This window comes from Prunus dulcis, chromosome 1 (genome assembly GCF_902201215.1).
Source record: "Prunus dulcis chromosome 1, ALMONDv2, whole genome shotgun sequence".
NCBI lineage: Eukaryota > Viridiplantae > Streptophyta > Magnoliopsida > Rosales > Rosaceae > Prunus > Prunus dulcis.
Window position 1 is genome coordinate 38,447,490 of NC_047650.1, and position 20,556 is coordinate 38,468,045.

At 36.5% G+C, this 20,556-nt stretch overlaps 3 protein-coding genes across 6 annotated transcripts; 2 read left to right on the forward strand and 1 right to left on the reverse strand.

Moving 5' to 3' along the window:
- The first annotated feature begins 755 nt into the window (after positions 1–755).
- Positions 756–5,253, forward strand: LOC117637768 (agamous-like MADS-box protein AGL104). The gene is made up of 13 exons (XM_034372776.1): positions 756–1,100; positions 1,927–1,980; positions 2,105–2,137; positions 2,270–2,288; positions 2,403–2,464; positions 3,065–3,092; positions 3,273–3,334; positions 3,470–3,569; positions 3,667–3,717; positions 4,071–4,180; positions 4,263–4,458; positions 4,862–5,030; positions 5,108–5,253. The coding sequence occupies exons 1-12, from the start codon at positions 916–918 to the stop codon at positions 5,000–5,002; spliced, it is 1,041 nt and encodes a 346-aa protein (XP_034228667.1). The 5' UTR covers positions 756–915; the 3' UTR covers positions 5,003–5,030; positions 5,108–5,253.
- Positions 5,254–12,473: 7,220 nt separating this feature from the next.
- On the forward strand, positions 12,474–18,464 carry LOC117637307. Its single transcript, XM_034372169.1, has 19 exons — positions 12,474–12,481; positions 12,681–12,744; positions 13,711–13,861; positions 14,086–14,292; positions 14,456–14,602; positions 14,861–15,067; positions 15,451–15,557; positions 15,652–15,691; positions 15,818–15,936; positions 16,055–16,141; positions 16,232–16,357; positions 16,461–16,529; positions 16,674–16,769; positions 16,893–17,006; positions 17,117–17,272; positions 17,502–17,604; positions 17,812–17,901; positions 18,034–18,140; positions 18,217–18,464. The coding sequence occupies exons 3-19, from the start codon at positions 13,721–13,723 to the stop codon at positions 18,317–18,319; spliced, it is 2,019 nt and encodes a 672-aa protein (XP_034228060.1). The 5' UTR covers positions 12,474–12,481; positions 12,681–12,744; positions 13,711–13,720; the 3' UTR covers positions 18,320–18,464.
- On the reverse strand, positions 15,542–20,503 carry LOC117616834. Of its 4 annotated transcripts, none has more exons than XM_034346318.1 (3): positions 20,356–20,503; positions 19,654–19,789; positions 15,542–15,945 (listed from the first exon to the last, which is right to left on the reverse strand). In XM_034346318.1, the coding sequence occupies exons 1-2, from the start codon at positions 20,446–20,448 to the stop codon at positions 19,655–19,657; spliced, it is 228 nt and encodes a 75-aa protein (XP_034202209.1). In that variant the 5' UTR covers positions 20,449–20,503; the 3' UTR covers positions 15,542–15,945; position 19,654. The 4 variants fall into 4 exon arrangements, with proteins under 4 accessions (XP_034202209.1, XP_034202283.1, XP_034202164.1 ...); XM_034346392.1 differs by lacking the exon at positions 15,542–15,945 and adding an exon at positions 18,651–18,886; XM_034346273.1 differs by lacking the exon at positions 15,542–15,945 and adding an exon at positions 18,651–18,948.
- Between the last annotated feature and the right edge of the window lie 53 nt (positions 20,504–20,556).

Sequence of the window (20,556 nt, forward strand, 5' to 3'; positions counted from 1 at the left end):
CATCTCTTATGTTTTTTTAAAAAAAATTCACGTAGACATCTTTCAATATTAAAGAGAGGATGTTTTTTGGTTGTCGTCAAAGTTAGAATGGGGGAGGGGGTTTTCTCACACACACACTGTCATTGTGCTATGGGAGTTTGAGTTCGAACCTGAGACCACTGACCTGCAAGTCAAGAACCTTTTCCATTAGGCTAGACACATTAACAAAGAAAGAAATTCTATAAACCAATAACTAATTGTTGTTGCATTATATTTAAGTGTATGAGGGAGTGTGGGAAATTTATTGTAAATAGTGATATTTAATTTTAACTAATAAGTTAGTGTATATGATAGAAAACTCTTTTGTGTTCAACAAAAAAATAAATTGTAAGGGACGCTTGTAGCTCAAATGATTAATAGCAGTTATTCAACACTCGAGGTCTTGTGTTTGAATTCCGTTTCTGATATCGCGTTGTATAAAAAAAGAAAAAAGAGAGGAAAACTCTTTTGTGGGCGACTTTGTCCAATTGGAAAAAGTGATGCTGATCCTTATGACTATGCATTTAAAATAGGCCCAAGATCCAACAAGCCAGCAAGGTCCCCAATTCAAAGAATTAATCATAATTAACCAATGATCATCCCATTAGTTTATTGACCATCCAATCCTTTGATCTCTCTCAATGTCCTCCTCCTATCTCTCCTCCCACCCATTTATAACCAATCCCCCTCTCCCTCCCCTTCTCTCTCTCTCTCTCTCTCTCTCTCTCTCTCTCTCGTACCCAACCACCCTTCTTTTAAGCTTCTTCTTCTCCATGCATTGTTCATATATAGGAATTAGAGGATACACTCCATAAATTTTCCTTCTTAAAACAACTTCTCTTAGATTTTCTTTCTTTTTTTGTTCCCCTCATAGATTTAGAAGCTTGACAGATCAAGATGGGTCGTGTTAAGCTGGAGATAAAGAGAATAGAAAACACCACCAATCGACAAGTTACATTTTCGAAGCGTAGAAATGGACTCATTAAGAAAGCCTATGAGCTTTCCATCCTTTGTGACATTGACATTGCTCTTATCATGTTCTCTCCCTCCGGTCGTCTCAGCCATTTTTCCGGCAAGCGAAGGTTCTACCATCCTAAATCTCTCACTTGTCATATGTAACTATTCTTGCATGCTTTTTGTATGTTCTTTTTTTGTTCTTTTTAGAATGATATATGTTTCTTTTCTTTCCATATTGACCTTAAACATATTAGTTTGTTTTATGTATAATTAGCATGATTTGTGTTCTTCTCAAATACTTAAACTTGATGATCATGTGTGGGAACTTCTTCAGAATATCACATTTTATTATTATAAAAAAAAAATTCCACTTTGTTTAGCTTTTACAGATTATGATAGCAATTCTTTTACTCTGTGATAGTTTTTGGAGATAGAAGTGGATAATTTAGAAAACCATTCATGAATTCAAATTTTTTTTTTCTTCTGGTATTTGCCTTGAGAGTAGGATCTCTGACTAGAGTACGTTGAACATCATTTGCACCCCTTATTAGGAACAAAGTGAATATTAACGACAGTTGTCCACACATATTTGAATGATTATTACTAGTTGTTTATGCATGTTGACGATGATAAGTAATGCAAAAACAATCATTTTGCATTAATTTCTTTTTTATTCCATAAATATGACTAGCCGTACAACTTCTAGTTAACTTAAAATTTTCATGCATGTACGGGTGTTTCTTTCCTTAATGTAACTAAAATTAAGGGTCAAATACCAAATCTATAACACATGGTCTAAATTACAAGGATCATTTTGGTATTTAACTCTAGAGTTAATATATATATATATATATATTTATGGTTTATTTCTTAATTTTCTTTTGGTTCGTGTTTCTTGGTTAAATTTCAATCCAAGCTCTGCTCTGATAAAAAATTTATTGTGGAAATCAGGATTGAGGATGTATTCACCCGCTACATTAATCTTCCTGACCAAGAAAGAGAGCAGTACGTGTTCTTGAAACTAAAGAAATTACTTGATGTTAATTCCCACAGATTTTTTTTTTTAAATTTTTTTATAATTAGACAGCAAATTTTATTTTATTATGGTTTATTTGGTTAATTATTGCAGTGCTATAATTTTCCCCGATCACAACAAACATCCGTATGCTCTTTCTCCCCTCTAGAATTAATAGTCTCAAAGTTCTTCATTTTTGTCATATTTTGGTTTTGTTAAATATTTTATTTGGGTCTGAATTTGTTGAATATAATTTAATCTTTTATTGTCCTTTTGCAGTGATCTTCAAAACAAAGAGGTCAGATACATGACATCTAGCAATGTACTCAATTGTATTTTCTCTTGTGGTTTTACATATTCATTTTTCTCCACATAAATATATACATATACCATATTGTTTGTTTTCTTGCAGTACTTGCTTAGGACTCTTCAGCAACTAAGAAGTGAAAATGATATTGCTCTACAACTTGCCAAGTTTGTCCCCTCCTCTCCATGCTCTTAATTTTTTTCAATACAAGCAATGAAGAAATGAGAAATATTTGCGTTTGCGTGTGCCCGTAACATCACCACGTGGTGGTATTACCAATCCACTAAAATTATAACGCGTGGTGATATCAAGTTTATATTTTATAATATACTAACCTCTTCGCACGTGTTTCCGCGTCTGTGATAAACTTTTTTTAAAATTTTTAAAATTTATTTTAGAATTAAAAAAAGATAATGGGTAGTTGTTTTCCATAAAAATGGGATTCATTATCTGATTTTTCTTTTAATTTTAATTTTTTTAATATGAAAAATTTACCACATTGTCCTAATTTAATTAATAATTTCAATTCTTAATGTTTACATTAACCAATGATATTTTCTGATATTTTGAATGTTTTACCATTATCAATTTTTTGCTATATATATATATATATATATAGATTAATAAATGTATATGAGTTATAATAGGTGGAATGATAACAACACGGCCACACCGAATAGTTTCACATTTTTCTATAAATAGCTTGGTTGATATTGTTTGTTTTTTCCTTTGTGTGGCCTCAACTCTGGATGCTTGAATCGAAGTAGTCCCACGGCTGTTAGCTCTGAAATTGAGGTACAAACTTTGCTGCTTGTGTGAGGTTGTTTTTGTAAGCTTATGTTACTTTGTTTTTTTATGATTCTTGACCTTTACATGTTTCTTAAATTTTTTTATTTCTGAGAAGAAAACAAAAAATAAGTTTATTTTTTCTTATGATTCTTGACCTTGACATGGTTAATTCCTCTTTAATTATAGGAACTTCAACAGGAAATTGGAGGACTACAGCAACAACTTCAAATGGCCGAGGAGCAGATAAGGTATAAATTATAAAATAAAAAACCTATAAGTAAATATATAATTTATTTTTTCTTCATTTTGCCAACATATTTCATCTTAATTTTCCTTCTTTAGGCTATAAAATTTATATTTCTTTGGCTGATAAATTTATGTAGGATATATGAGCCTGACCCATTAAAAATCACATCTATGGCGGAGTTTGAATCCTGCGAAAAAAGCCTTATGGACACATTGACGCGTGTTATGCAGAGAAAGGTTGAGACACCCCCTCATTATTTAATTAAATTAAAATTTCTGGTTTCTTATTGGGAAGAGAACTTAATTGATCATGATCTCTATTTTCATTTTGCAGGAATATTTGCTGAGTAATCATCTTTCTTCCTATGATTCATCTGGAATGCCCGTAAGTAAATCAATGTTTAAAGATGTTAAGATCCGCTTAATTTCATCTTGAAGCTTAAAAACGAGTATTTAAGGGGTAATTACATGTCATCTTTGAATATAAGATGTCTCTTTTATTATGAATATATACTGTGGTGTAATAATCTTGGGGCCTTCAAGATCCAAGGCAACCAGCTTAAACTGATGGATCCGATTCAGTCTTATATAATTTTAATCGGTTTCGATGATTTGTTGAATTTTTTAATTGAATTCTTAAATATGTACTGTGCATAGAGGTTTCATGCTTTTCTGCATTTGAAATTGCATAAATTATAAACAATTTAAGTCATTTTTCATAATTTTGTGGATATACAGCAAGTGTTGCCAGGCTCCTTCGAGAATGAGGTTGCAGGTTGGTTATCTAGCGGCGGCCACAACCAAGCCCAAATTTACGATGCATCTGCTCCCTTGGATCATCAACTTAGGTACCTAATTAATCGAATTAAGGTTTGTGAATTAATTAATTAAATTATAATGAAATACCATAATTTTTTTCTTAATGTGTAGGAACTTGTCTTCGACACTGTATGATCCGTTTTCACAAGGAACAAGTTCAAATGCAGATCCAAGTAGCATGGGAGAGTGTCATGTGAGTGTCACAAATGCCAGTGATGGAGAGCTTCCAACATGGCCTCAGGCTTACAGTAATTCCTCTGGGCACCCCTCCACCCTCATGCCCTCAGGCTTGTTGCCACAATTTCAGGTTCATTTCTTCCTTCTATATACACTCTATTTCATCTTTCAATATTGTCAATAAGGTTTGCCAAAAAGTAGGTGTGATGATCTTATCAGATATTGAGCATATTAGGTTAGTCAAGACTGTGTGTGCAGACGTAATTTTACCTAATCAATTATTCAAATTCACAGTTTGATATCTTAACATATTTAGAGTGTTTGACAAGAAAAAATTTACTACCGTGCTTTACAAGATAGTGTTTGTGGTTGTGAGACTAGAAAAGGCCAACATTTTCCTGTCGTGACCTAAAAACCGTGGGTTTAGGCTGTTTTTCTAGTAGTAAGAGCCATGAATATATATTTGTTATTTCTAATCTTGGGTTGGCGTTCTAATTGAGTCAATTAATTTGAATGATGGTGCAATTAAGCAGCATACAATGGTGGGCTCGAACATGCCAGAAATAATGCCACACGAGCAGGTGGAGATCCCAGTGGGCAGCCCCAATGTTCAAGCTTACAATGAAGGTGCAGAGTATCATGAAAACAAAGTCCCTCAGCTTAATGGACATTAATGTGTGATGCCACAGCATATATATATATATATATATATATATATATATATATAACCTTAGCTTGCTGTTATATATATATATATATATATATATATATATATATATAAAACCTTAGCTTGCTGTTATAATTTGTAGCAATACATGTAAGTAGGAGAATCAAGCAGCTCATGAGGTGCCACTGAAACTCTTGTTAAAACAACTGACAAATTTTTGCGTTTTATTATTATTATTATTTTTCTTTCTGTTTTGGTTGCTTGGTTGGATTATGATGTTTAAGTGTTTGTTGGAAGGTGTGTCTAGTTTGAATGATATTCTATTTTCATCCATATGTTTTTAATTAAGGACATATATATTACGATTTTGAATCCTCAGCGGATTCAGGAATTTTAAAAGGAAGGGGCATTTTTAAATTGTGTTAAGACACAAGATAAAATGAATATGCCAGAAACCACCCCCCACCAGCCTCTCTCTCTCTCTCTCTCTCAGATTAATAACCAAAGAACAACAGCAGTTCATTATTAAAAAAAAAAAAAAAAAAAAAAAAAAACAAGCAGCAGCATATATCAAAGATTACTATAAAATCATATACCAATTCCTCATTTTGTACTAACCTTCTATTAGGAAATATCTTTGTAAATATTTGTAATATCTTTACTTGTCGAAATTAGTGTAGGTCAAATCCCACTAATATTGGATCACGTCTTCAAAGCCTTAACAGTAGGGTTGATAGAAGGCTATTGCTGTATATATGTATTGTAATATTTGACGTTGGTAATACAACAGAATATTCAACCATTTACTTTCTTTAGATGGTATCAGAGCTTCATCCTGGTACTTGACCCCTTCTACTTCCTAGCCACCTTCAAACACCATGTCAGATCAAACACCACCAGAAACCAGAGACAATACTTCCAAAAATTCAAGCACCAACACCAAAAATCCTGGTATGGATTCATCACATCCATATTTTGTTCATCAATCAGATCACCCCAGTCTCATGCTCGTTCCCATAAAGTTGAATGGCACCAATTACCCATCTTGGAGTAAATCCATGCTCCATGCTCTCACGGCCAAGAACAAAGTTGGCTTTGTCAACGGATCCGTTCAACCTCCAGAAACTGAACAACCAACCGAATATGCTCTTTGGAATCAATGCAACAGTATGATTTTATCATGGCTTGCTCATTCGGTGGAACCCGATCTGGCCAAAGCAGTTGTTCATGCCAAGACTGTCCATCAAGTGTGGCAAGATTTCAAAGATCAATTCTCACAGAAGAATGCACCAACCATATATCAGATACAGAAATCCATCGCCTCTCTCTCACAAGGCACCATGACGGTTTCAGACTATTACAAGAAACTCAAAGATCTCTGGGATGAATTAGAAACATATCAAACACCTCTCACATGTAACGAGATGAAAGCACACAATACACAAAAGGAAGAAGATCGGATGATGCAATTCCTTATGGGCCTCAACGACACCTAAAACGGTGTTCGCGGGAATATCCTCATGATGTCGCCATTGCCTAATGTCCGCCAAGCCTATTCACTTGTTGTTCAAGACGAAACACAGCGACGAATAACATCAGGACCAACAGAGAATTTTTCCATTGCCGCTGCGATTCACAGCCGATCAAACAATATGTCGAATAATTCGACGAACAAACACAGCACTGTGATAGAAACGGTCATACAATTGAAGAATGTCGGACCCTCAAATTCCATTGCAAGTATTGTGATAGGAGAGGCCACACTGAGGATAGATGTAAATTTAAAAATGGGACATGGGTTCCCAATGACACAGGAATTCAAGGGAGTAGGCATAATCAATCTAAGCAACAACGTCAAGGGTCTAGAGGGCACATCAATTCGCGTGGGTCCTTTCCTACTGCCCACGCCGCAGACACAGCTCCAGCGCATGAGGCCCAATCATATGGTTTCAGTGCACCAACCCAGCCAGCCTCTCAATCCAACCCTTTACATGGGTTTTCTGCAGAGCAACTCCAACAACTAGCACATGCCGTTTCTATGATGAGTTCAACTCATTCCTCTGGTAATAGCAATGCTTATGCAAATGCTGCAGGTTTGGCTCCTTTTTCCATTCCCTCCATAAATTATGTGTTCACTAAACCTTGGATTTTGGATAGCGGAGCTACTGATCACATCACTTATGATCCCACACTTTTCACTAAAACTGAATCATCACAAATGCCCATTGTTAATTTACCTACTGGTTCTCATGCCCCAATCACTTCCACTGGCACTATACCATTCAATTCAAATATCACATTAGACAAAGTTTTGTGTGTTCCATCTTTTCGCTTAAATCTTATGTCTGCCAGCAAACTCACTACTTCTCTAAACTGTTGTGCCATTTTGTTTCCTACCTTCTGTGTCTTGCAGGACTTGGCTACGGGGAAGATGATTGGCTTGGGTAAACAGCGTGGTGGTCTCTATTACATGTCTCCATTGCAAAAGACACCTGTCTCATATCAAGTTTCACTCTCATCCGATTTATGGCACATGCGACTTGGACACCCATCCCCTGCTCGTCTTCGATTAGCTTCTTCATTATTGCCTTCCAATACTATTTCTTTTGATAATAATTGTAGTGTTTGTCCCATGGCCAAACAAACAAGACTTCCATTTCCTCTAAGTTCAATATCAACTAAAGCTCCTTTTGATTTGTTACATTGTGATATTTGGGGTCCACACAAAGTTACCACACATTCAGGGGCACGTTTCTGTCTTACTATTGTGGATGACTTTACTAGGTGCACATGGATATTTTTGATGCAGCATAAATTTGAAACCCAAAACCTTCTCAAATCTTTTGTTGCTTTTGCCCACTCTCAATTCCATGCCAACATTAAAACCATTCTAGTAGACAACGGGTCTGAATTGTTCTCCATGAGGGATTTTTTTCAAAATAATGGCATTGAATATCAGCGCACTTGTATTTACACTCCACAACAAAATGGAGTCGTCGAACGCAAGCATCGCCACATTCTCACTGTCGCACGTGCATTACTTTTTCAGTCTCACTTACCCATTATTTTCTGGGGTGAATGTTCTTGACCGCTGTCTATCTTATTAACCGATTACCCTCATCATTACTTTCTAGTAAATCACCTTTTGAATTGTTATACAACCGTCCCCCATCACTCGACCACTTGAAAGTCTTTGGTTGTCTCTGTTATGCAACTATTGTCCATCCTATTCATAAATTTGATCCCCGTGCCACACGTTGTGTCTTTGTTGGATATCGTACTGGCCAAAAGGGTTACAAACTCTACAACTTGGAGACAAACACATTCTTTGTAAGCCGTGATGTCCGATTCTGTGAAAATACCTTCCCTTTCTCTCAATTTTTGGCCTCCCTTACCCCACATACTCCTCAGCCCTACCTTTCCTCTGATTTTCTTAACAGCTGGACCCCACCAATTGATCCGCCCAACCCACTAGCCAATCCGCCCAACCCTCCAACCAACCCACCACAAGTGCCTAACCACTCTATCCTCTCTGACGCACATGATGAGCTTGACAGCCCCACCTCTCCCATCCCACCTTTGACCCCATCCGTCGACCCCGCCCCTCCACATACAGATAATCCTATTCCTCTCATTCCCCCTCCTCGACAGTCCACTCGCTCTAAACATCCTCCGGCATGGCATACAGACTACCACATGTCCAACCACGTCAATCACTCAACCTCAGCGCCTCGTTCTGCATCAGGTACTCGGTATCCCCTTTCCCACTTCCTTACCTACTCTCGTTTATCCTCTGCCCATTGTGCTTTTCTTGCTAACATTACAGGTCACACAGAACCCACATCCTATGCTCAGGCTATTCTTGATCCACATTAGTGCCAAGCCATGACTGCAGAACTAGAGGCTTTACAGCACAATAACACTTGGAGTTTGGTTCCGCTGCCTGTTGGTCATAAACCATCGGCTGCAAATGGGTCTACAAAATCAAATACAAGTCCGACGGCACCATTGAGCGCTACAAGGCTCGGCTTGTTGCTAAAGGCTACACTCAAATTGAAGGCATCGATTATCAAGAGACTTTCTCTCCTTCAACCAAACTCACTACCCTCCGCTGTCTTCTTACTGTTGCTGCTGCCCGCCATTGGTTCATCCACCAATTAGACGTTCAAAATGCTTTTCTCCATGGCGATTTACATGAGGTGGTGTACATGGAGCCTCCTCCTGGTCTTCGCCGACAGAGGGAGAACGTTGTATGTCGGCTCAACAAGTCTCTTTATGGTCTCAAACAGGCTTCTAGAAATTGGTTTTCCACCTTTTCAGATACCATTCAAAAGGCTGGTTATCAACAATCTAAAGCTGAGTATTCTCTTTTTACCAAGGCTGAAGGCACTTCATTTACTGCAGTTCTTATCTATGTTGATGACATACTTCTCACAGGAAATAATCTTCAAGAAATGGAACGTCTCAAAAAGTTCCTTCTCAATCGCTTCCGCATCAAAGATCTTGGAGATTTAAAATATTTTCTGGGCATTGAATTCTCTCGTTCCAAGAAAGGTATTTTCATGTCTCAAAGAAAGTACGCACTTGATATTTTGCAGGATTCAGGACTTTTAGGCGCACGCCCAGACAAGTTCCCAATGGAACATAATTTGAAACTCACTCCCACAAATGAAGAATTACTGAATGATCCAACCAATTACAGGAGACTGGTTGGCCAATTGATCTACCTTACTGTCACAAGGCCTGATATAGTCTATCCTGTTAGAACACTAAGTCAATTCATGCATCAGCCTCGCAGACCTCATTGGGATGCTGCCATACGGGTCCTTAAATACCTCAAGGGGGACTCCAGGTCAGGGTTTGTTATTTTCTGCCACCAACAATCTTACATTAAAAGCTTTTTGTGATTCAGACTGGGGAGGTTGTCGTGCGACAAGGAGATCAGTTACAGGATACTGTGTTTTTCTTGGCAATTCACTCATCTCATGGAAATCCAAGAAACAAACCAATGTTTCAAGATCATCAGCAGAAGCTGAATATCGAGCTATGGCCAACACATGTTTGGAGCTGACTTGGTTACGCTTTATACTACAGGATTTAAAAGTCCCACAGATAGCTCCTGCACCATTGTTTTGTGATAATCAGTCAGCTTTGTATATTGCCGCTAATCCTGTTTTCCATGAGCGTACAAAGCACATCGAAATTGATTGTCACATAGTTCGAGAAAAACTACAAGCTGGAATAATTAGTCCTTCGTATGTACCTACACGCTTCCAATTGGCAGATATTTTTACGAAGGCCTTGGGGAAGGATCAATTTGTGATATTGCGTGACAAGTTGGGACTTCATGATATTCACTCTCCAACTTGAGGGGGAGTATTAGGAAATATCTTTGTAAATATTTGTAATATCTTTACTTGCCCAAATTAGTGTAGGTCAAATCCCACTAATATTGGATCACGTCTTCAAAGCCTTAACAATAGGATTGATAGAAGGCTATTATTGTATATATGTATTGTAATATTTGACGTTGATAATACAACAGAATATTCAACCATTTACTTTCTTTAGACCTTCATGTAGAGAGATGAGAATAGCAAAGCAGTCACGCACGCTGCAAGCAGACTTCCAAAGTTCCATGCGGGGAGCTTTTTTTCAATGGACTGGAGTTGGTGCTAAGGCTTTCTTTTTTTCTTTTTTTTTTTCCCTGTTTTTTTTTTGGGGGGTCAAAGAAGAAATATATCCAATTTGCCTGGCATAAAACCTAGCCTCACTTGAACTTTTTTTCTTTTCTTTCTGGACTGAAATAAGCACTCGACTTTATGTAAACTTTTCTACAAAAATAATTTTTATAAATTTCTATAAATTATTTTCGAAAGACCAAAAAGAAAATATAGCCCATATACATCTGACATCTTTCATGTTTATCTCTATGAACTACATAACCTTGACTGGAAGAAGGCATCTTTTTTACCTACAACTTGGTCGACAAGTGGCGAAACAGAACAATTAGCAGACAAATTTCCATGCAGGCATACAACTAAGGTTTTGGCCATGGGCCAATGGCAGGACCTGTAGCGTGGCAAAGCCAACGAGGAGACTCTGAGTTCTTTCAGTTACGAAAATCTGATGATTTTAATTGCTTTCAAATGTAAAACAAATGAAGGTGTGAAAATAATCGTGTTTGGTTCACCTTCTTGCTCATGAGCGACACTTTGCAGTCAAGTTCAACTTCTGCCAAATTACACATGTACATGCATGCAAATTACCACTCAAATATTGATTTGTATTTGATTAATTATTATAAATGAAAATTCAAATAAGCATGAATTGCTCACTCAAAATTTGAATAATTAGGGGGGGAAAATCTTAATTTGAATATCGAAGCAGAAGACTAATTAACATTTTTTTTAAGAGTTTCATGCTCTCCACCACTCTCCAAGTAACCACACACACACACATTCAATCCTTGTGTGAATTGACAAATTAAAGGCAATTTCTATTTAAAACTCAAGCATACTAATGATAAAATGATGAGTTACAAAATGTTAACCGCCGAATAAACCCCTCCTTACTTATACTACAGGTCTTCCTTCTGCCTTGGAGACCTAATCGGCATACAAGAGTATTTGTCCATATGTAATGGAAATTGATCCCGACAAGGAATCTATGCGGAAATTCATTGGCATAAGTACTAGAAGTACTTGATCTATGTGATATACTGATTGGCTAATACATTTTGATAAAATGATGAGTTACAAAATGTTAACCGCCGAATAAACCCCTCCTTACTTATACTACAGGTCTTCCTTCTGCCTTGGAGACCTAATCGGCATACAAGAGTATTTGTCCATATGTAATGGAAATTGATCCCGACAAGGAATCTATGCGGAAATTCATTGGCATAAGTACTAGAAGTACTTGATCTATGTGATATACTGATTGGCTAATACACAAAATGTTTTACGTACACGTGTACTTATTGGAAGTTGATTAATCATTTGATAAAGTTACACAAAGGAAAGTCTTATTTCTGCTCCCAGATTCTCGACAATTCTTGCACCGAGTGTATATACGAGAGGTAGAAAGCGCGCGAACAACACACATATTTTGAACACACATGCACTCATAGTAATAAGTACTAAACCCTTTTGTCATGCTTAACAAAACAAAGGAGGCTCTTTTGTGGCCTAATTATAAGTATCTTAATGTACATGCCTCTCACCAATTACCAAATAATTAATAAAATTTGAAATTAAAAAAGTTTACACTAATGCTTAAAACATTTCCCAAGTACGGAATTGTTACTTTTTTCTTCTTCTCTTTTTTTTTTTTTTTTTCACCAGCTGACCTCCTTTATCTTTGTGACACATATTGGTTTGTTTGCCTATAAATAAGCTGTAGCTCCTAATCCATTTGAAGATACAAACAACTTCGTTAATTTTATCCTTTTGTGCCTCTCTTCCGATCCCATTAGCAACTAGAGGTACTGGTATTTACTTTCCTTTCACTTCCTTACTCTCCTTCGCCATCCTCAGCCTTCTCCTTTTTCTTCACATCCCCCATCCTCCTCTTTATTTTTTTTTTCGTATTTTTGTTGTGTTTTCACATTTCCAATTACACAGAAAAGAACATTTTGTAATCCCTTTCTACTTTGTTGTGTCCATTTTCATCATGTACAGGAGTAACAGGGTTTTTATTTATCTTGCTTATTAGCAATCTGTGGCGTGTGAGGAGGCATAATCACAGGTAATTCACAAGAATCTCCTAGAAAATCAAAGAAAATAACTTAATTTGGAATTTATGTATGAAAAAGAGTACCCTTTGATTTGGTTTGGCTTATGCAAGTTTGATTTAATCTACACGTTTTTTTGGGTCTCGGATCTCTCTTTTATATAACATTTATGTCCAAACAGTCACTCTAAATTGAATATTTTATAATTTCTCTGTACTCACAAGAAAAAAAATTATATAGAAGATTAAAGCTAAAACCAAGAATGCCAAACAAGAAATTTTCAAGTTTTGGTCACTTTTGCATGAACTTTTCACAATCCTGGCTGTACCAATTTAATTTCTAGTCCTTCTTGTTCTTTGAGTTGCACTTTCATTTTGCATGAGTTTTGGCTCAAAGTTATGTGATTTGATTATAGCTGTGCCAAGTTTTTGACATGACCAAAGATTTTGCTAAGTTATCGGACTCATGTTTTCTTTTCTTTTCTTTTCTTTTCTTTTCTTGCTGGAAACTCATGTTTTCTCTGGTTTTATCAAATGGGGAGTTTTTGGAATGAAAATCTGGCCCTTCGGCCCCTGCTGTTGCATGTATCCACTGACCTTATATTTACTTCCCTTTCAGCAAAGTCAAGTTATTCCCTCTATTAAAAGCGTGTCAGATGTTTTTAATGGGTCCCATATTAGGACTCATCTCAAGTTTAAATTTATTTTTAAAAAGGTTTAAATATTTTAAGAAAATTAAAATTATTTTTTTTTGGGGTCAAAGAGTCAAAATTGACAGACCTTTCATTAATTGTTTTTGTATTTAAATAGGTTATATATATTTAAATCATTATTTATAATATTTTTTATAGAAAATTTATTTAGTCCCATAAATGCCACGAAAATTTATAATTTGATGACTTGTCTTTAACAAGTCTTGTATTTATAAAAATATAAATTATGAAATTGATTAATTTGTAGCATATATAAAATTGTGATCAGAAAGAATCAGATGGAGAATGAGTCGTCGGCTGGCGGAGGAGCTCCTTTTGATCAGTTTAACTTCACTTTTGACGACGACGACGACGATGATGATCACTTTGTCACCAATCACAACATGCAAATGCCTTCAAACCAGAAGAATAAGGCTGCGGTGAACTTATACACTTTACCATTTTCAATTTAATTAACATTTCTCAACAAAAATATATATATATGACATATATTTTGTGAGTGATAATAATGCTACTTGGATGGATATCATTTGTAAGAAAAATATCACTAATAATTATCAATAAATATGATACAAATAGTTTTATTTTTCTCGTACGTCTAATGCTAATTATTTTACGGCATAATATGTGATGTTTGTAGCAGGAACATGTTGATCTAGGATCATCAAGTAGTGGAAGCTCTCAGCCTATGAATCGAGCAAGGTCGAGGGAGAGCGTAACGGTGTCAGCCTTCACTCCTTTTAGCGGACTATCAGATCCTCTCCATGAGCAACGTGCAAACTTGGCATCAATGGGGGCTTCATCTTCAACTCCATTAGTTGAGACGCCGCAAAGCCACCGTCACATAACAGTATGCAGCTGGCCTCGTTAACTCATTTTGTATCTCTCGATTTATTTTTTTATTTATTTTTATTTTTAAATTTTAAAAAATAGCATGCTTGCATTGATGATGCCATTGTTAATCACATTTCTAAGGGAGCATTAGTCATATTTTTTGTATTGATGTTGATCAGATTGAAGAACTCAGTCACGCATTGCAAAGTAATGAGTCTCAACCAAATCCGGAAAAGTCAGGCCCTTCAGTTTCTAACTTTCCGTCACCGGAAGTGGCCTTTAATCCTGAACTTGAAGGAGCATCACAACCGCATCATCCAAGAATGGTAAGACACTAAAACGTAATTAAATCATTAATTACGTCAATTTTTATTTGAACATACTGACTTTAACCGCAAGTCTAACAACATTACATGTTGGACTATATATGATAAAAAGAACATTTTTTGGACCTCACTTCAAGTTTTATGTTATTGCACATAAGGTTCACTTTTGTGCAATCTAAGACTAAAAATTGTTTTTGATATGTTTTCAGGTTTTGTTTAGTTGATGTTGATGATTATTCTTGTTGCCTTCTTACATAGGATAATCTCGAGCCCGGATCATCAGTTGGAAATAACTGGTTCAGTCTAAATCAAGCAAATTCCACCCAAATTTTCATGCCGGGAGCTATAGGGTTTCCAAGCTACCAGTACTCTAACCCTCCACTTATGTTTGCTCAAAACGACAGGGAAACAGTACCGTTTTACTTCAATTTGCCCATGCCAATACAGCCACATCGTCCAAGACCGGTATGTATACCTCAAGCATTTTACTGTCCTCCAATTTATAATTTAACATGGTTTTTATCATGTTTGGGCTACATTATAGTAATGGTTCTTGAATTGTATCTCGAGTTGTATTTTCGTCCCTCATTTTCAATAACAGTTGTTGCCGTCCTCAAATTAGGACCCATAGTGCAATGCGAAACCTAATTTTAAAAACAACACCAACTATTATTGAAATTCAGGATACAATTCAAGGACCATTGGCTACAATTTAGCCTTATACTTGTGTAAATTAAGCAAAGAGAAATCAAACCGTTACCAAAGCATGCAAGATTCACTATGTGATCCATATGCACCTACGGCTAACAATTATCCACGACTATCTTTGACATCTTGATCATGAGCAGATGCATATGGGAGTAACTATCCGTGATGGTGTGGTGGAGCCTCACCATCCAGAACCAGAACCAAATGTAGCAATTCAGTCACATCCCCAAATGGAGCAAGTGCCTCTGTATGTCAAATACTACTCTTTTGGAAACTTTTCATTTGCAAAAGCTTGCTACTGCATACATTCTGATTTCGAACATATATTACTTGACGCACAGGTCTCTAACTTTGGGTCACAGTCAATATGGCATAAACACAGTAAGTTCTCTGTTTTGACCCTTCAAAGCCTGTTGTAAAATAATAATAAAAGATATCAGTTTCATGATATTTCACCAAGCAATTTGACCACAATACTGTTGTACACAACTTGTTTGCTGTAAGCAGATGATGGCCGAGCTAGGAGTTGCAGATCAAAGGCCATCCCAGAGCAACCAGCAGCAAGCCACTTTGTACCCCCAGCAACTCAATGATCCTCCAAGGCCTTGGACCCCATCAGGGTTCTGGTACATGACCTGCCATAATCACCATCTTAGTTGACTGCTCTTATAACATTTAGTATGCAAGTATGCAGTTATGCTTACGCATTGACATGCTTAATTTCAATGTGATAATTGAATTTAGGACCCAAAATAATCAAGTTATGCCAGCTAATGGAGCGTGTAACCAACAATGGACCAACTGCATACCCCATGGAGCTGTACAGACAGGGTATCCAAAATTCAAATTTTGCAAGGTGAACACAGAATCACTGTTTGTGAACACATTGTTAACTTCTCTATATTTATGTATCTGATTCAGGCCCCAAGGACCACAGCAATTACTGAACCAGCCACAACAGCTGAACCAAGTGCAGCCACCAAATACTTTTGGTTCACAACAATGTCATCACCCTAGGCGACCTGCAGGGCTTTCTGCACCTCTTTGGTATCTGATACAGCTTTCATCTTTCTTAATTTAAATTAGTTTGATCATGGAAGTTAACAGTTGATCAAAGGCTATGAACTTATTGTACATCTTCTGAGTTTAGGTCTCCTAAGCATACCAAGAGAGAGAATGTCCTGACTCCTTGGATCCTGGAGTCTTCGTTTGCTGCAAGGTAGTATATATATGCTACCAATTTCATTTGCTCCTACACCATTGATAATGCTTCACTGGAATAGATATTGAATATAGATAACCTCAGTTGTATAACATTGAGCAGAGTATTGTAATATAGTTCAATCTTAATTTTGAAATCTAGGGTCCAATCTTTGCCTGAAACACAAGATAATCACACCCAGGCGGTGCCACCACACCATTCTAATTCTATAAAACCTGATCCTTTCATGCAGTCTGGGTGAGCAAATAGAAACTTTAAGTCTTCTATATATGAAAGAGAAATACTTTCTTAAGCATTTGGAAAAATGGTAAGCACAACAAATATTATGTTTATGATTATGGGTTGTTGGAATTTAATTAGGCTGGGGCAAGTATCAGATCATCAGGAACAACCTAACCAAGATTCAAGGGCATCTAATGTAGCTTATCCACAGCAACACGACTCCATAGTTAGTGGACCTATCATCGCATCTGGGTACACAATTATTCAATTTCATAATTTAATTTCCATGATATTATAGAACATACAACTATGTATGTGCTTATTGAATTCCAATAAGGTTCTTCCATCTTCTTCTTCCTTAGGCCTCAGGGAATGGGTGGTCAACAGAAAAACCCTGACCATGTGCAGATGATACCTGATGTTGTGGCTGATATAAAGTCAAGGCCTTCTGTGCTATCTAACATAGCTGATCCTCAGAATCACAGCTCTGGGCTCTCAAGAGCTCCTATGCCTTTTAGGTACCTAAATGATCCTCATTTGCTTATATTATAATTCTTTCAAGGAAAAAAGGAACTGCTTCCTTTTGAAAGAAAAAAAGTTAGAAACTAACTTGCTTTCGTGCCATGTTTAAGATCAAGTTGAGATGCTAGTTATCTAGAAGGGTTTAGTTTTCTGGTGGACCTATGTAAAGGGGTTTAGTTTTCTTGGTGCTTTCATCTTCATGCTCGTACTGAATTCTTTTTGTAGGCTTGCTCCTGTCCAACTTGATGACATACTGAATCAATCTACTATTCCAAGTGATAGCAGTTCTCAGAGGAGTGTTCAATTCCGAAACTCCCCAACTGAACAAGTAAGAGTCTTCCTCTCCTCACTCGATGATTTTCGAAAGTTCAAAGTGGTATATATAGAACTCTACATTTGTAAATTAGGGGTCTCTCTCCTATTCACTTAAGAATTCTTAGTGGCACATTTTTGCTATGCACATTAGACAAAAATCCTGTCAATAGGTAGTTTCTTTTTTCTTGTGTAACTTTTGTAAGTAAGTGTTTTTTAGCAGGGGACAGCAGAACAACAAGACTACGTTGTCAAACGACGCGGCAAACAACTTCAATTAGGAGAGTCATCGTCGCTGGCCAAACGCTCCAAGGTATCAACTTTTCAGTATTACCTTGCATTACTTCCCATGGTTTTGCAAAGGCCTAACTGCGGGCAAGAGTTTCAGAACTGGCATTGTACTATCACTGATGAAAACATCTTTTACTGATCGGATCAAATGCAGAGGAATTCAGCAGCTTCTAGTCGTACAGAAGTCAACAGGAGTACTTTTGAATCTCAAGAAAAAGAAATGGATATGTTGTCTAACCTTTTCTCTCCTTCTAATGCAAGGTCTACAAAATTTTATTGAATGATGTTCTTCTTGTTCTCAGTAACTTCCAACTTATTACAGTTTTTATGATTTCAGGGAAATAAAAAATAGTCTTTATGACCCAGCGTTTGAGGCAATCGGCCTGCCTATTGACCCCCATCTTCGAATGTTTCAAGCAAGCAAGCAATTCCTCCAATGAAGAGATAGTGGGTTTTGGTCACCTTTAACTTGTCTGGCAAGGGTTAACACTTGCTATAATATATCTTACTGTATTAAGGTCAACTAATAAATAGACAGTGTAACTCTGACATTATAGTCCATCATAACTATAAGGGCACATTCCTTTATGAATTTTGTAAAATGTTTTTATATTTATATTTTAAATTTTCTATCTAGTTCCAGTTCTCATGTTACTTTAAAATCTATATATAACAATCATGACTTGAGAATTTTATGGAGAAGCATGGCAACCATGGAATAAAAAAATGTAATAAATATGTGAATGAGAAAGAAGAAAAAAATCCCTTGAATAAGAACACATCATCCCCTTATATGTAAGGAAGAGGAGGTGCCAAAAGGTTAAATTCCATTAAGAAGTACTGATAATTGGTACAACATTCCTTGTTATGAAAATAGGAAGATCAATAAACAATTGCCTCTTGGCTTTTAACATCTGATTGATTGGAAGGGAAATGCGGTGTAGCAGTGTTTCATTTGGGGAATGGCTTTTATCCACAGTAAGCTGCTGCATTAAGGTACAGCTAACCTGTGCAGGAGCCAGGATGAACATGGTAGGTGGGTGATACAATTGACGTGAGACCACAGGTCCTTGCGAAACAAACGAATAACAGGTTTAAATCGGTTCATACAAACAATCATCCATATAATCCTCAAGAATCAAGCTTGCCTGGGGAGGTTTGATTTACAATTTGTAGAAACAAAGAAATAACAGATGGCATGGAAGTTATGCAAACCAGAAGAACAAATGTTTTCTTCTATACAGGAGTGCTGTTAAGTATCTGTAGTCTGGTTTGTCGTTAGGGATACTCATATTCAATTTTCAGACTTGATTATTCCTGATTCTACTTTCAAGAATTAAATGATTTTATTTCTCGGTTTTCCAAGGTTTTCTGCTGCAAAGATGTAAATTTGGTTAATTGTGGCTGGCTTTCAACTCTTTAGCCTGCTATTGTACTTCTGTACATAGATTTTTTGCACAATATTCTAATTAAAAATAGATACAAAAGTTAGTTGGTATGGAATTTGACATATTATTGTGTGGTAGACAAATAAAAGATATACAAATATATCCAATGTTTACAAACAAGACCCAGGAAAAGAAGATGCATCAGGACAAAGGATAGATCCTTGATATTATCTCAACTTGGTTCTGTCTACTCACTCTACTTTCATTTTAAAACACCCGATAACAGAAATCAAGATTACATAGTATTAATACATTCTAAAAGTAGGCCACTAATTCTAATTATTCAACAAAAAGAAAACAAGATCCATCTCTTGACAAAAACTAACCTCAATAAAGAGTGTTATCAAAAACCCAAGGTTCATGCACGAAAAGCTCTCGGCCATTCAGTTGCACTGTTCCTGAAGCTATGTCCTCTGCACGTTTCCTTGCTGCTTCAGCTCTTCTGGCAGATGCATCATCATCCTACAAAAACATGTATACATATGAGAATATATAAAAAATTCGTTACTTCCACCAACCCAAACAAAACTAAAAAACAAAAACAAGAACAAGACTCTTAATAGATATTGCAAGTCTGAAAGAGGCACAGGCAAGAGCCTATAACCATAGAAGACAACATTAGATTCTTAAGAATAACAAGTGATCAGTACCTAAAATCTACTACAAGGCCCGGAAGACCGTGACAATTTATACCTTGCAATGCTGCTAGCAGAAACACACTAATTCTACACATCAAGGAAGTCCTTATATCTACAATTACCAATCAATACAAACCTTGAAATCCATCACACACAAATTACACATAAAAGAAAGAAAATTTTCTCTATTTGCATATTCTAAGCAATATCTTATATTGTATTTGCACCCAAAAAGTAGTGGTATTTAATCACACATGAAGCTTCCAATTCCAAATTATGTAATGTTGATACAATTTAACACCAAAATGGGAAAGAATGAGAGAAAAACAAACCCTAGGCCCTAAAAATCAAAAGCAAGAGAAATTTTGCAAAAGGAAAAAGAAAAAAAACCTTCTGGCGTTTCCAGGCGAGGAACTGGGCCTTCGTCATGGACCTCGGGTTCTCGCCTTGCTTATTTTCTAGCTCTTCCGCTTCTACTCCCATTTTTTTTTCTCGGATTTTTCTTCCTTCCAAACAGAGGGTCTGAGAGTCTGAGACTATGGAAAATAACGGCGTTAGGTGGTTTATTGTCTCTTTGACGCGGGGAATTTC

Coding starts and splice junctions, on each gene's coding strand:
- LOC117616834 (XM_034346318.1), bottom strand. CDS start 20,448: ATGGGAGTAGAAGCGGAAGAGCTAGAAAATAAGCAAGGCGAGAACCCG. Junction 19,790..20,355: donor TCGCCTGGAAACGCCAGAAG/GTTTTTTTTCTT, acceptor ATGTTTTTGTAG/GATGATGATGCATCTGCCAG.
- LOC117637768 (XM_034372776.1), top strand. CDS start 916: ATGGGTCGTGTTAAGCTGGAGATAAAGAGAATAGAAAACACCACCAAT. Junction 4,181..4,262: donor CCCTTGGATCATCAACTTAG/GTACCTAATTAA, acceptor CTTAATGTGTAG/GAACTTGTCTTCGACACTGT. Junction 4,459..4,861: donor GCTTGTTGCCACAATTTCAG/GTTCATTTCTTC, acceptor GCAATTAAGCAG/CATACAATGGTGGGCTCGAA.
- LOC117637307 (XM_034372169.1), top strand. CDS start 13,721: ATGGAGAATGAGTCGTCGGCTGGCGGAGGAGCTCCTTTTGATCAGTTT. Junction 17,273..17,501: donor AGAGCTCCTATGCCTTTTAG/GTACCTAAATGA, acceptor TTCTTTTTGTAG/GCTTGCTCCTGTCCAACTTG. Junction 17,605..17,811: donor GAAACTCCCCAACTGAACAA/GTAAGAGTCTTC, acceptor GTTTTTTAGCAG/GGGACAGCAGAACAACAAGA.